Raw genomic sequence first — 16,585 nt, 5'->3', positions numbered from 1 at the left:
TAACCATGTCCATGGGCAAATAGTTCAGAACAGTCAGCACTAGAATACAATTCTAGTGAAAGTCACTAGACTTCAAATATAAATTAAGAGTCATTTATTCAGAGAGGAGGAGCAAGATGGTGGTGGAGTAGGAGACCTAAATTTCGTCTGGTCCCAGGAATTCAGCTAGATAGTTATCAAGCCATTCTGAACACCTACGAACTCAACAGGAGATCGAAGAAAAGAATAGCAGTAACTCCATGAACAGGAAAGCGACCACTTTCTGGAAGGTAGGACGGGTGGAGAAGTGAATCCAAGGTGACATTCGGGAAGATAGACGGGGGGGGGGGGGGGGGGGAGTGAACCTTCATCAGCCGATACCAGCAAGTGAAAGAGCAGCAGAGCACAAAATTGGAACTTTTAGAAGTCTGCTCCGCTGAGGGACGCCACTCCAGTGGCTAAGTGGGGGGTGGAACTCTCGCTGGGACAGTGTGGTCTCAGGACCCTGGGGATCACAGAAAGACCAGGGGTGCCTGAGTGCAGTAGAGCTCCCAGGTAACACAGCAGGGAAGCTGGCTGCAAAGACAGAGCCCAGGAGTGGGCTACCAGCTCAGGGTTGCCATAAACCCTGATATGGGGCACAGTCGGGCCACTGCTCTTCCAGCAGGGACCCAACAAGCGGCAGATCCGGGGAGACTCCCCTTCTTCCCCCAGAAGGAGTGGCGCATGAGTGCACCGCAGGGATCTGCTGGGTCCACACCAGGTCTCCACATCAGGTCGTGTGCCAGAGATAGAAACGCTCGGTCACAGGCCGTGTGAGCACGGAGTGCAGCTGGAGACCGGGGAGATGGGAGTGACTGCTTTTCTCTGGGGGCTCACTGAGGAATGGGGCCCCGAGTTCTCAGTTCCCCCGGGGCGGAGATTGGGATGCCGCCATTTTCACTCTCATCCTCCAAAGCTGTAGGGAAAGCTTGCAGGAACAAAAGCTCCCGAGAGCAAACCCGAGCAGATTACTTAGCCCAGCCCCCTGCAAAGGCAGGGCAATTCTGCCTCCAGCAAAGACATTTGAGAACCACTGCAATGGGCCCCTCTCCCAGAAGATCAGCAAGAACAGCCTGCCAAGACCAAGTTTACTGATCAATGAGAATGGCAGAATGACAGCACTAGGGGAATACAGCACATAGAATTCATGGCTTTTTTCCCATGATTCCTTAGTCTTTCAAAGTTAATTTTTTAAATTTTATTTTTTTCTTTTTCTATTTTTTTAGTTGAATTTTTCTTTCCTTTTTCAACCAACATCTTATCAATTCTTTTTTAAAATCTTTTTAAATTTTCATTTTTACATTCATACTCTATCCCTTCATTGTATTTAATCTTATTTTTTGTATATATATAAGTTTTTCTTTCTTTAAAATTTTGGGATACAGTTTCTTCTAACAGAACAAAATATACCCTAAATCTAGTGTATGGCTTTGTTTTAGTCTCCCGCCTGATCATATTCTCTCCTCTTTTTTTTTTAATTCTTCTTCTTTCTTTTTTCAACCAACTTCTTATCAATTCCTTTTATAAAATCTATTTTAATTTTCATTTTTACAATCATATTCCATCCCTTCATCATATTTACCCTTATTTTGTATATATATATAAGTTTTTCTTTCTTTAAAAATTTGGGAGGCAGTTTCTTCTAACAGACCAAATACACCCAAAATCTAGTGTGTGGCTCTTTTCTATTCACCAGCCTGATCATATATATATATTTTTTCCTTTCTTTTCCCCCCAGGTTCAGGTCTCTTCTGATTTGTTTAGTATATATTTTTGGGGGGTCGTTGTTACCCTGTTAGCATTTTGTTCTCTCATTCATCTGTTCTTCTCTGGACAAAATGACAAAATGGAAAAACTCACCTCAAAAAACAGAACAAGAGGCAGTACCAACTGCGAGGGACCTAATCAATATGAACATTAGTAAGATATCAGAACTAGAGTTCAGAATGATGATTATAAAGATGTTAGCTGGGCTTGGAAAAAAGCATAGAAGATACTAGAGAATCCCTTTCTGGAGCAATAAAAGAAATAAAATCTAACCAAGTTGAAATCAAAAAGGCAATTAATGAGGTGCAATAAAAAATGGAGGCTCTAACTGTTAGGATAAATAAGGCAGAAGAGAGAATTAGTGATATAGAAGACCAAATGATGGAAAATAAAGCAGCTGAGAAAAAGATAAACAACTACTGGATCATGAGGGGAGAATCTGAGAGATAAGTGATACCATAAGATGAAATAATATTAGAGTAATTGGGATCCCAGAAGAAGGAGAAAGAGAGAGAGGGGCAGAAGGTATATTGGAGCAAATTATAGCAGAGAACTTCCCTAATTTGGGGAAGGAAACAGACATCAAAATCCAGGAGGCACAGAAAACCCCCTCAATATCAATAAAAATAGGTCAACACCCCAACATCTAAGAGTAAAACTTACAAGTCTCAGAGACAAAGAAAATCCTGAAAGCAACTCAAGACAAGAGGTCTGTAACCTATAATGGTAAAACATTAGATTGGCAGCAGACTATCCACAGAGACCTGGCAGGCCAGAAAAGACTGGCATGATATATTCAGAGCACTAAACGAGAAAAATATGCAGCCAAGAATACTATATCCAGCTAGGCTATCACTGAAAATAGGAGAGATAAAAAGCTTCCAGGACAAACAGAAACTAAAAGAATTTGTGATCACCAAACCAGCCCTAAAAGAAATATTGAAAGGGGTCCTCTAAGCAAAGAGAGAGCCTAAAACTAACACAGACCAGAAAGGAACAGAGACAATATACAGTAACAGTCACCTTAGAGGCAATACAATGGCACTAAATTCCTATCTTTCAATAGTTACCCTGAATGTAAATGGGCTAAATGCCCCAATCAAAAGACACAGGATATCAGATTGGATAAAAAAACAAGACCCATTGATATGCTGTCTGCAGGAGACTCATTTTAGACCCAAAGACAACTCCAGATTGAAAGTGAGGGGGTGGAAAACCATTTACCATGCTAATGGACACCAAAAGAAAGCTGGGATGGCAATCCTTATATCAGACAAATTAGATTTTAAACCAAAGTCTATAAGAGATGAGGAAGGACACTATATCATAATTAAAGGGTCTATCCAACAAGAAGATCTAACAATTGTAAATATCTATGCCTCTAACCTGGGAGCAGCCAATTATATAAGCCAATTAATAACAAAAGCAAAGAAATACATCGACAATAATACAGTAATAGTAGGGGACTTTAACACCCACCCCCCCACTGAAATGGACAGATCATTTAAGCAAAAGATCAACAAGGAAATAAAGACTTTAAATGACACACTGGACCAGATGGACTTCACAGATATATTCAGAACATTCCATCCCAAAGCAACAGAATACACATTCTTCTCTAGTGCCCATGGAACATTCTCCAGAATAGATCACCTCCTACGTCACAAATCAGGTCTCAACTGGTACCAAAAGATTGAGATCATTCCCTGCATATTTTTGGACCACAATGCTTTGAAACTAGAGTTCAATCACAAGAGGAAAGTTGGAAAGAACTCAAATACATGGAGGCTAAAGAGCATCCTATTAAAGAATGAATGGGTCAACCAGGAAATTAAAGAAGAATTTAAAAAATTGATGGAAATAAATGAAACCTAAACCAGCAGGAGAAGAGAAATAATAAAGATCAGAGCAGAAATCAATGAAATAGACACCAAAAGAACAGTAGAACAGATCAACGAAACTAGGAGCTGGTTCGTTGAAAGAATTAATAAGATTGATAAAGGCCTGGCCAGACTTATCAAAAAGGAAAGAGAAAGGACCCAAATAAATAAAATCATGAATGAAAGAGGAGAGATCACAACCAACACCAAAGAAAAACATACAGTTATAAGAACATATTATGAGCAACTATATGCCAGCAAATTAGACAATCTGGAAGAAATGGATGCATTCCTAGAGACATATAAACTACCAAAACTGAACCAGAAAGAAATAGGAAACCTGAACAGACCCATAACCAGCAAGGAAATTGAAGCAATAATCACAAATCTCCCAACAAACAAGAGCCCAGGGCCAGATGGCTTCCCAAGGGAATTCTACCAAACATTAAAAGAAGAATTAATACCTATTCTTCTGAAACTGGTCCAAAAAATAAAAATGGAAGGAAAACGTCCAAACTCATTTTATGAGGCCAGAATTACCTTGATTCCTAAACCAGACAAAGATCCCATCAAAAAGGAGAATTACAGACCAATATCTCTGATGAACATGGATGCAAAAATTCTCACCAAAATACTAGCCAATAGGATCCAACAGTACATTAAAAGGATTATTCACCACGACCAAGTGGGATTTATTCCTTCATCAAGATAAAAAGCTTAGCACAGCAAAGGAAACAGCCAACAAAACCAAAAGACAACTGACAGGATGGGAGAAGATATTTGCAAATGACATATCAGATAAAGGGCTAGTATCCAAAATCTATAAAGAACTTATCAAACTCAACACCCAAAGAACAAATAATCCAATCCAGAAATAGGCAGAAGACATGAACAGACATTTCTGCAAAGAGGACATCCAAATGCCCAACAGACACTTGAAAAAGTGCTCAACATCACTCGGCATAAGGGAAATATAAATCAAAACCTCAATGAGATACCACCTCACACCAGTCAAAATGGCTAAAATTAACAAATCAGGAAACGACAGATGTTGGCAAGGATGTGGAGAAAGGGAAACCCTCTTATACTGTTGGTGGGAATGCAAGCTGGTGCAGCCACTTTGGAAAACAGTATGGAGGTTCCTCAAAAAGTTGAAAATAGAGCTACCCTACGACCCAGCAATTGCACTACTGTATTTACCCCAAAGATACAAATGTAGTGATCCGAAGGGGCATGTGCAACCCAGTGTTTATAGCAGCAATGTCCACAGTAGCCAAACTATGGAAAGAGCCTAGATGTCCATCAACAGATGAGTGGATAAAGAAGAGTGGTATATATATATACAATGGAATATTATGCAGCCATCAAAAAAATATGAAATCTTGCCATTTGCAATGACATGGATGGAACTAGAGGGTATTATGCTAAGCGAAGTAAGTCAATCAGAGAAAGATAATTATCATATGATCCCAGTCATATGTGGGATTTGAGAAACAAATAGGGAAAGGAAGGGAGGGAAAAATGAAATAAGACAAAACCAGAGAGGGAGACAAGCCATAAGAGACTCTTAATCTCAGGAAACAAACTGAGGGTTGCTGGAGTGGAGGGGGGTGGGAGGGATGGGGTGGCTGAGTGATGGACATTGGGGAGGGTATGTGCTTTGATGAGTGCTGTGAATTATGTAAGACTGATGAATCACAGACCTGTACCCCTGAAACAAATAATACATTATATGTTAATAAAGAAAAAAAAGAATCATTTATTCAGCCAGGTAAATAAGAATTCCCTAAATTCTACAATGCTAGAAGAAAGAAGAGCAAAATGGTCCTTAGCCCAACTATACTCCAAGAAACAAACATGCAAGAATTTTGAACATGCAAAATTTCAGAAATGTTGCTCCCAAGGGACTTCCTCAGGAATCTATGAAAGATGACTCTCATCCAATGAGATGATAAAAAAATAACAAACTTGCCAACAATGTACACTCCTGTTGGAAGTAAGTCTTCCCCTACTGGACAGTGGGGCCTTCAGACGACTATACCTTTGGACAGCTTGACTGCAACTTCACAAGATACCCTGATTCACAACCTCCCAGCTAAGCAGCTCCTAGATTCCTTAATTGCAGAAACTGTGATACAATCATCATTTGCTGTTTTAAATTGCTAAATTTTAGAGTAACTTGTTATGCAACAATAGTTAAGTATAAAACATGGCTTAGAGAGAACTGAATTTGAAGAGGTTGGAATACTAGAAAATAGGAAGAGGATTTTTAAAGAGAGTAGTTTGTGTGCTGTGCATCCCACCATCCCCCCTGGGGAAGAAGGATGGATGGCACCATCTTCAAGCACAGTGACAAGGCCTCCAGCAAAGCATCGGGGATTGACAGATGTTCTCTGGTTTGACAGAACAAGATTCACGCTAGACCCGTGCCCGGAAACGACTCAAAGCAAGAGGCTGTGGCTGTGTTGCTGCTGAGGGTAAGATGGTGTTGGCTACACTGAAAATGGCCTTCATGCCCAGAGTTTGACAGGGAAAAGACAAACACATGTTTTTACAGACAGATGTGGGCCAAATGAAAGAAAAGGCCAGCTGGGGGAAATCTCAGAGTGATATCTATCAAAAATGACACAGGAGAGAGCCATAGATATCAACAGTAAGAAACCACAGTGGGTGGACCACCACAAGTAGGAGCTTCAAGAGAGGACACAGTCGTCTCATTAAGGAGCCGCAGGTGACACATCCCAGTGAATGAAGGGAACTCCAAAGAACCCAGAAATATGCCCTAAGAAAAGGAGGCAACATATTTGATATGGCCAATAGAAAATAAGAACCCCACCTCTTCCCTGCAGGAGAGGGAGCCATAGCTAGAACACTGGGAATAAGAGGCTAAACACAGGTTGAGAAAACCAGGAATGCAGCTGACACAGTGCCGCCTCCACACCCAGGCAGAAGCAGAACAGAACAGGGGGAAGGAGAAACTTTAACATTAGAGAGCTTCAGAGTTTTGATTATTACATGGAACTGTAATTAATTACCAAAGGGGAACCTTGTGTTCTGCTCTTTGACATGTGGCTATATGATTAAAACGAATTTTTTTATTTAAAACTAATAAAAATAACAGTATTCCATATCATCCCAATAGATATCATACAATTATCAGCACAACAGAAGTTTTATAATTCTAAAACAGACCTTCAAACTTGGACTCCTACTGACTTGTAACATAATAGGGTAGCTACTAACTCAAGCCTTACCAGTTGAGTAAGAAACCAGCTTTTAGAACCAAACTGCCGTATAGTATAGCATACTACACTTGTTCTACCAAGTATGAGCTTATACAGACTACCCTAAGGAATATATTATAAACCATTATTAAAACAACTGATAAGCCCTGATTGGAATATAGCTAAAAATTAAGAACCTTCATTCATTTGAGAAAAGTGCAACATACCTACAACATAGAGTTGGCTTCCATTTTTCTTTTTTGTCCTAATATCAAATATTCATTGGTGCAAAAAAAACTTTAGATTTCTTAATTATAAAAAAAAATATAAAGAAGATTTGGCAACACTACCTCTGAATATGATACTCTCAATTACAGCAATGTAATCTTGGGGCTCCTGCTCAGTAGACATCTCCCATCTGCCTCCAGCGATATTTAGTAATTTGTAGAGCTGATCTGAACTCGTCACCCCACACAGCAGAGTAACCACACTTTCTGGTGAATGAAGTACCTTTTCCAGAAACTGACATTTCCTTGGAGTTAGGTCTTTAAGCAGGCCATTTGATAATATCAAAAGTTTACATTTGTAAGAGTTTAAGCTCAGCAATTCCAAATCCCAAAAAGAGTAATTCTCCAAGCGATATAACAGGACTGCTTCCCTTTTCACAACATGTAAAAAAACTTCCGTCAAGTACAGAGCCCATTCCTCAGCATCTTCTTCATATATCATTATGATGTCTCTTGTATTTTCTGGAAAAAGAGAAAATAGTGTATTAATTTTCTTATGTTTGAAATGCTAACAGCAGATTATATTATTAATCTCAAAAATTTTTATGTATTCTCTAGGGAGTATGTTACTTTTATTATGCCAGAGACCAATAATATAATTCATGTTATCCCCATTATGAAATCACACAGGATTAAAGTAATCCTGAAGGTCAACACAGTTCATGCTTTGTGCGAGTCTACACTGTACTCATTGTACCAGAGTGAACCAGGATGCTCAACCCAAAGAGAGAAGTTTCATGGTAAACTAAAAAGAATATTTTGTGGGATTATAGGAGCTAGGCTACCAGGTACAGCTGTGCCAGTGACCACAAAATTTACCTAGATCACAGTATTTAACTCCTTTGAGCTATTGTTTCTTCTTCTACTAAATGACGGTAAAAGTAAATAAATAAATAAGCCCTACCTAAGGAATTAGATTGTTCTGTGAAGATATGAGAGAATTTTCTTTAAGGAACTTTCCAATCTTATTAAAGATGACTGCATAAAGACAGGTGACAGAATTTCCATGCCCAGAATACTAACAAAACAAAAATTTTAAAAAAGAAATTCAACAGCAGAAATGAAATAAAGGGGGTATTATCTTCTGTCATAAACTAAGTTTCAGGCTGATGAGATAATTAAAAGGTTCTGATGGGACAACACTAATCCTAAACCTCTCTCTGACCCCATAACCAATTCTGATAAAGAAACTTGACCCATCACCAAAACCACCAGGGTGCTTATGCATCTCTTCCCCATTCGGAAACTAATCACGAGATGTCTGCAGAAGTAGGAAGACTGTCAGGACTCTCCACAAGCCAGGGCTCACAGCTGAGTCAGGAAAGCCAGGCAAATCCCACAGGAACTCAAGTGCATCCTTGGGCAGAGGAGAGGGGCCTCGCAGACATTTAACAGGTCTCATTAGGACTACAGCCCAGGACCTCCAACCCAAGACACTTTGCTTCTTCTCCCCTTTTCTTTCAGGTTATAAAAAAGTAACTGGAATATAGATTTTTGTCACCTAAACTGTAGCTTGAAGGGAAAAATAAAAAGTAGCAAAAAAGATGGGGAGGGGAATTTAAAGAATCATTTGTCCACACTATATTAAGCATACAGAAAGCCTAAACGGAGCTAAGAGAAACACAAGCAAAATGAAAAGATTAACAATATAAATTTGTAGTTGTGGGGAGAGATTAATGCAAATAATAGTAATAATATGATCATAAAAATAATGAAAGTAACATAGCATGCAGAGACTAGTAGAAATCATAAGCAGGAAAGAAAAAAACTCCAAAAAAATTGCCTATAGTATAAAAAGACCTGAGATTAAATAAAATCAGAGTTCAAAGACAAGTTTATTTAACTTTTTAAAAAAAGTATCATTTAAAAGTATATAAAAGATAAGGAGACAAGTTGAGCCAAAACAGTACCATTACCCAGATAATATAAAAATTAGAAAAAGCAATAGCTGGTTGAACACAGATAATATTTTAATTTCTGGACGAAAAGAAAAGCTTGATATTTTCATAGTAAATGCAGAAAAGAGAACAATGTTATAGCAATTGGGAAAGATATGATATATCTGGGTAAGAGACAAAAAAGAAAAAGACTCAATAAGAAGACAATCTAAAAGCTAAAGTAGAAGAGAAAATATTTTAAAATATAACTTTAAAAATCCTTAAAATATGAAAGAAAAAGGAACCAGTTCCATGTATCAATGGGGCATTATCATGTTCTAAGAAAAATTGTTAAGGGAAAACCTATCTTGATTAAATTAACCTTAGTTTAATGATTATTATACAATGTCTTCATGTGTTCAGGAAGGAAGAGCAAGTCACCCAGGAGGAGGAAAATATTAAGTTAGTCAAAGATTTCTTCAGAGCAATTTCAAGCTCAGGTTAGAATGAATTATAAAAAAGTTCTTACAAAAATAATTTTCTAGCATATTCATATTATAGAATATTGTATAGCAGTGAAAATGAACCACTGCTACATGCAACATGGATAAATCCAAAGACATAAGATGGGGTGAAAGAAGAAAAAGAGTGTATACTGCATGATTGTGTTTATATGAAGTTCAAAAACAGAAAAAAAAAATCCATGGTGATACAAATAGAATATCTGGGCATAGGATTAATGAATGAAAGTTGGCATGGGAGAACCTGCCGGGATTCTGGAAATGTTCCCATCTGGGTCTGAATGTCTGTCACACAAAGTATATATATATATAAAATTTATTTATCTGTATATCTTAGATTGTGTGTGTAAATTATTCTGCACCAAAAAAGTAAAGTATCAAAAGAAAGAAGAAAGATCCATGATGACAGCTATGCAAGAGGCCTAGAGACCAGCAGGGAGTTATAATAGGTGATAATTATAAGGGAGAGAGAGCCAGAGCACATTACAGGAAACCACAGATACTAGTTAGAATTAGTAAATCAAGAAGCTGTAGTATAGATGTATCTTTTCGAAACATGGAATAGAACAACAAAAAGGAAAAATTTGGAAGAACTACGGTTCTTGAGGTTCTATGGGGAATGGAATTGTCTTTGGTGAGCGGGAGAGTAGAGGACTGCTGGTTTTCATTACAGATGTTTTATCATTGTTCAATATGCAAGTGTAACCATAATCAAAATTTAAATAACAAAGGAAAATACAGGCTACAAATAGAAGAACCAAAGTAAACAAAATGGAAATGTAAGAAGTTTGAAAAAAGAACACATGATAGGTTGAATACAAGTACATACAGAACAAAGACAAAATATTGAGGGGATTACGATTGCACTACAAAATGCAGATGTTAAAAATCTTGATGAAATAAAAGTACACAGGGGATAGGAAAGCTGAGCATTTGAGGAAAAAATAGTATAAAATATTAACCTCATCATTCATAGAATTTAGTCATTTAATACCTCCTAAATTTGAAATATGAATTTAAAAAATGATTCCATTCTCTCACTATTTTTTGTATCATTTTCCCTAAACAATAATAATTTAGAGAGTATTCCAAGTAAAGATTTTTGTCTGAAAATTAACGTCTTTCAATTTTACTTTATATTAATTTATTTAAAAATAGCATGTAGAATATAATCTCATTTTTAAACAATCACTCCGTGAGCATCTGCTTAAAATAATTTTATTGATTGTTAGCAACAGTTATCCATGAAAGACAGGACCGTGAGAGATATATTGCTTTCTTTTTAAAAAAACTCTTCCAGGGGCACCTGGGTAGCTCAGTCAGTTAAGCATCTGCCTTCAGCTCAGGTCATGTCAGGGTCCTGGGATCCAGCCCAGCCCCATGTTGGGCTCCCTGCTCAGCGGGGAGTCTGCTTCTCCCTCTCCCTCTGCCCCTCCCCACTGCTTGTGCTCTCTTGTTCTGTCAAGTAAATAAATAAAATCTTAAGAAATAAAAGTAAATAAATAAAAAATTAAAAACTCTTCCCATATTGCTTATATTTCTGTAGTAAACCTGTATTATTTTATAAAACAAAATAATCATCCTTAAAAATCAGTGGTAAGGTATTATCATGAATACAAAGAGCAAAATACCAAAACCTTTGTAATCCACCATTATCTTTTTTTTTCCTCTGGATATAAAGCTTGTATTTTCTACAACACTGATGGGCCAATTAATACTATAATGATTTTGAGAGCTATTGTATTTTTATTGAATTATCTATGTCTTTTCTCATGATATAAATATCATCTCCAAGGACAGATGCTTTCTCTTTCAACTCTGATTCCTAGACAATGCCTACCACAATTTCTTGAACAGGTATTCAGTAGATTTTTTAATATACTTATATGTGCAGAATGAAAATGACATCTGGCAGAAAACACATGGGAATCATATACAAGTTGTGTATGAGTCATCAGGGTAGTTCTGTTATTCTCTGTGAGGTTTCTCAGCCAGCCCTGATGCTAAATAAATACTTGTTGAACAAACACAAACGTGGTGCCATAACTCAGTATTTTTATGTTTGAGAAAGAGCAGACAAAGAGCTTTCTTTCTATTATACATAACCAGGGTTAGCTACTGCATGGTTATAAAATAAAGAGTAAAGATAAAACTAATAATGTGAACCATCAAGTGCTTCAAATAAACTAGGACTCTATGTGTTTTACATATATCATTTTACTTCATTCTCAAAATTACCCTATTGAGTAGGTTCAAATATTATTGTCATTTTACAGATGGGAAAACGGAAGTGGTATTAGAATTAGGATTCCAGTGCAGGCAGTCTGTCCCTACCGCCTATACTTTAACCTCTAACAGCAAAGGACACAATAACATTATTTAAAAGATTAAGACAGATTCTTCATAGTGATATGAGTTGAGTTAGTCAATATTTAGCAGCCTATGAGTTAATGTCAAGTATACAAAGCATGTGCAAGCTTACTGGGACTGGTTCCCACCAAAGAGAAAGAGGAAATAGAACATACCATGTACTCCAGGAGTATGGTTATCTATGAAGAACTTCTAGAACTATCTTCTTGACTCTAAAACTTAAATCAATAAAATTACAGAACAAGGTTTGAGGATATTTGAAAGTACAGAATGAGGGGCACCTGGGGGCTCAGTCAGTTAAGCATCTGACTCTTGATTTTGGCTCGGGTCATGATCTCAGGGTTGTGAGACTGAGGGCTCCATGCTCAGTGCAGAGTCTGCTTGTCCCTCTCCCTGTGCCCCTTGCCCCACCCCCTCTCTAAAGCAAACAAACAAACAAACAAAATCTTTAAAGTACAGAATGAATATTTCCATGTTATGTAGTTGGGTATCACACTACCATAGGAAATCAATTCTAAAGACAGTCATAACTTATCTTTCAAAACTTCCCAAGAAAAAGTAGATAGGTAGTCTTTCTCAATACTCTATGGCCATTTTATTCTTGGGTTGAAATTGAGCCTTCTTTTTAAATTTATATTTGACTTATAGTCAATAAGCCCTGTATGACAATTTTCAAAAGCCTAAGATAAGCATTAAATGGCATCCCTTTCTTCTCTATAAAATCATTTCAATCATTTAATCTTTAACTTTCTCAATTATTATTTACTGAGACCTTCCATGTAATAAGCATGTTGCTAAGCATGTAACATGTATTATTTCATTTAATATTCATAAAACTATATGGAGTTGCCCTGTTATTCTTACTTTACTGCTGATCACACTGAGCCTCAGAGAGGTTCAGTAATAACTTGTCAGGGCCACAAAGATGCCTTCCAGTCTTTTCATTTTGAAACCATGTTGAGTCAAAATGCAAAAGTTAATAAAAGGCCTTTTCACAGCCATGGTGTTCTTCCTTATTCTAGAAAACAGAAGTTTCTCCTTGAGTAACATCTGGGCTGTAGCCCCAACAACAGTTCTCTATTGATTCTCATGAGGAACCTACTGGCCTTTGTTTTACGCACTTGAAATAATCAAACCTAAATCATTATTTGCCAGTTTAAGGAAGGTTATTGTCATTAAGATTGGCCGACTTTTCTAGGCTGTGAAATGAAACAATAAAAGATGAATCTGAAATACAGAAACACAAAATTTTCATTCCTGGAAAGATTCATCAAAATAAAAGGAAATCACTTTTGAAGATTCAATTAAGGTCTGTAAATAAATTATTTAAAATGTAAATCTCCAGTCTAGCAACATAATGTAAATGACAGCATTTTATAATGGTAGAACAGAATACAGCCATATCAGTCTTTATAAATTTACTCTAAAGTGTTCTTTCAGATTCCATAATGATGCCTTTTATTTATCCTACAAAATACTATAACAAATTTTTTTAACTTGAAGGAAATTTGTATCAATAATTAATATCAATAATTGCTTTTGCACTGAGAACAGATTATACTACATACTACCAAAAGAATGAGACTGATCATGAATCAAAATCCTTATTACACATGCGTAGTTTCAAATGGCATATTTTCTTCTTTTTGAATAAAGATCCCATCTCTTACCCATGTCTGTGCATAATGAAGAAAGATAGCATAATGCATCTTTTCAATATTATATTCTTCTACCTGGTGACCAAAGTGCAGAAGAAAAAAGAGCAGAAAATTACAAAAAAATGACTTATAGCCATAATGGACTCAGTAGTGATAACATGAACATTAATCTTGATAGAATCACACACATACACAAATATATCATTATTCAAAATACATAGTAAGTGGGACCAAACTTGTCTTATGCTCTGACTTTGTACTCTAGCTAGTACAAAAAGGAAACAAAACTGGGGATATTTTCAAAGGCATTAAGGTAGTAAAACACACTATAACTCATGTTTCTCCTCCAGGAAAATTGGTTAATTTCACTTATTCGTAGTTTCAAAAAATACCAGGTGTTTTCTGTGTACATCGTGTAGCAGATTCTGCTAATGTACATCCCATATCTTCCTGGCCCAAGAGCTGCAGGTTAGTGGTCAGCTGTTAAGCACACTGACCATTTCCAACCTCTGTTTTGCTGCCTGAGGAGTTTCTCTGTTCTGAGGGAGCTTCCTCAGTGCCATGTATCTGCCTGACAGCTCGGAGGTGTGGGGATTTAGGGCTGGGAGGGCTGGGAGGCAACTCTCAGTCAAAAAGGGATGGAAATCAATGTGTAAATAACAGCTTTCCCATCCTTCAGTGGGACAATTCTGGGGTTTATTCTACACAGTAATTAGAGGATCCCCAGTGATGCTGAATTGTAATCATCTATTGTGTTATTCTGCTTATTAATATACACATTATTAGCTTTTCTCCTCTTGTTTCACATTCCCTATTTTTTCACTAGTGCTTCATGGGCTCATCCTCTAAATCAACTACCTGCACTCATGTCCAATTCTCAGAGTTTTCTTCAGGGGAAATCTCTCTCTCTCTTTATCTATATATACACATATATATATATGTGTGTATATATAGATATATACATATATATATCAACTTAGCTCTTCCTCTCAAGTACAGGAAGGCATGAACACATCAATTTAAGATTACGCTTTTCAGCTATGATGAAGACCAGGAAAAGTTATTTTTATATAAATGCAGAAACTTCCTCTTTCTTCTTCCTTTTAAGATGTAAACAAATGCTTTTGTGCTTCACAGAACAACCTTGTAGGACAATTTTTTTCTTTTCTGTAAAAAAACCATGGTGTGAACTCTTACAAGATTATTCTACAAAGACCTTCTACCCCTCATATATAAACTGCAAATGTTCAACTCCTCCACCTTTACCAGTTTTGAATCTCTGATACAAATTGTTATAGTTTATTTAAAATTGTAAACATAAAAGATTCTATACTTGTGAGCAGATTTTAAAATATTTCAAACTTAGTGCAAATTTGTGTAATTCTGTTTCTGCAATGTCCATATCCTTTCCCTCCTTTTATTGCCATTACTCTATAGATTATTCAATCTAACACAACATTGACCATAAAATAGGCTATTATTTGATATTCCTCTAAGGAAAAAAATACTGTGGTCAAATAAACTATAATATACTATAATTTTTTTAAGAGAGGGAAAGGGGAGGGGCAGAGAGAGAGAGAATATCTTAAGCTGTCTCCATGTCCTAGCACCAAGCCTAACACAGGGCTTGATCTCACAACCCTGAGATCATAACCTGAGCTGAAATCAAGAGTTGGACGTTAAAATGACTAAGCCACCCAGGTGCCCCAATATACTATAAATTTTAAGATGAATTCTAGTTTCAGAGAATTTGACTAGCTCCAAACAAAAAAACACTGTCAGAATTAATTGAATATGGTAATAGTATCACCTTACACAGTCTCTTAAGTGTTTCTCATTTCTTCAATTCACCCTCAAGAATAATCTCCTTAGGGCGCCTGGGTGGCTCAGTTGGTTAAGCAACTGCCTTCGGCTCAGGTCATGATCCTGGAGTCCCTGGATTGAATCCCGCATCGGACTCCCTGCTTAGCGAGGAGCCTGCTTCTCCCTCTGACCCTCCCCCCTCTCATGTACTCTCTCTCATTCTTGCTCTCTCAAATGAATAAATAAATCTTAAAAAAAAATTTAAAAAAAAGAATAATCTCCTTAGGACCTGTATACTTTTTATGATCTGTTCAGACTGATTCCTCCCATATGTATTAAATCACTTAGGTTCCTGTGCCCACGCCAGTGGAAAGCACCATCAGAACATTAGCAGGTGAGAGAAAGGAATGATAGGGTTAACTACTAACTCTCTCATTCACTTCCCCATTCTGGTTTTGGCAGTACCTGCTTTCTTTTGTGGCCCTCTTTTCTGTGGCTTTTCTTCCCTGGCTCTAGTTTTCATGCAGTTCTAGCAACCATCTTCCCTCCCCTTCCCTTACAGGGGTAGTAAGGGATTCCTACTGTTAGTCTTCCAATAGTTAACTATCTTTTCTTGGGTTCTTTAGCCCTGTACATGTTAATAAATAATCTTTATTATTTTTTTTTTTTTCAGTTAAAATCTCTGATGGTGATATCTGTTTCCTGCCAGGATCCTGATAAATACTAGGTACTAGGAGTGGCCACAGGAAATAGATTCTATGAGATGGATTTTGGAATTGTGTTGCTCTCATAATTGCAGAGAATACAAGCAATGCCTTGCCAAAGGAAAATAATAGATTGGCAATTTATGGCATGTAGAAGCAACATAATGACTCAATTTTTCACCAGGGATAATTTGGTATGGACTTACAACAGAGCGGAAAGTTTTGGGAGATCAAGTGCCTATGGAATTTAGTTAATATTGTGGCAACAGGAATTACAGGGATGGGGCGAGGGGTGTATAATGGCTTCTCTGACTGTCCGAGAGTGCATGCTTATGCACAAAGACAGAGTTACAGCTCCAGTAGCAGGCAAATCCCTCCAAGATTCTTAAACCAATGTGAGGACACTGTTTAAGAAAGTGTGGAATCATAAGACTCAAGAGAGACTGGGGACAGAGATGAAGCTGAGAACTTTA

At 37.1% G+C, this 16,585-nt stretch overlaps 1 protein-coding gene across 8 annotated transcripts in view; it reads right to left on the bottom strand.

Moving 5' to 3' along the window:
• Positions 1 to 16,585, bottom strand: part of BANK1 (B cell scaffold protein with ankyrin repeats 1) — a 325,956-nt gene that overhangs the window by 284,567 nt on the left and 24,804 nt on the right. For 6 of the 8 annotated variants that reach the window (XM_064584865.1, XM_045880678.3, XM_064584864.1 and 3 more), the window contains exon 2: positions 7,243 to 7,641. The exons of 1 other annotated variant lie outside the window; for it this stretch is intronic. In XM_064584865.1, the coding sequence (XP_064440935.1) occupies positions 7,243 to 7,621 (379 nt within the window). In that variant the 5' untranslated portion in view covers positions 7,622 to 7,641. Of the gene's footprint in view, positions 1 to 7,242; positions 7,642 to 16,585 lie in introns of those variants that run through there. One more of the 8 variants, XM_064584870.1, reaches the window with a different exon arrangement.

Source organism: Mirounga angustirostris, unplaced genomic scaffold (assembly GCF_029215605.1).
Source record: "Mirounga angustirostris isolate CCGP_5_RB_7025 unplaced genomic scaffold, mMirAng1.0.hap1 SCAF_2, whole genome shotgun sequence".
NCBI lineage: Eukaryota > Metazoa > Chordata > Mammalia > Carnivora > Phocidae > Mirounga > Mirounga angustirostris.
Note: the sequence above shows the minus strand (reverse complement) of the source record. Positions and strands in the feature narration are given on the sequence as shown.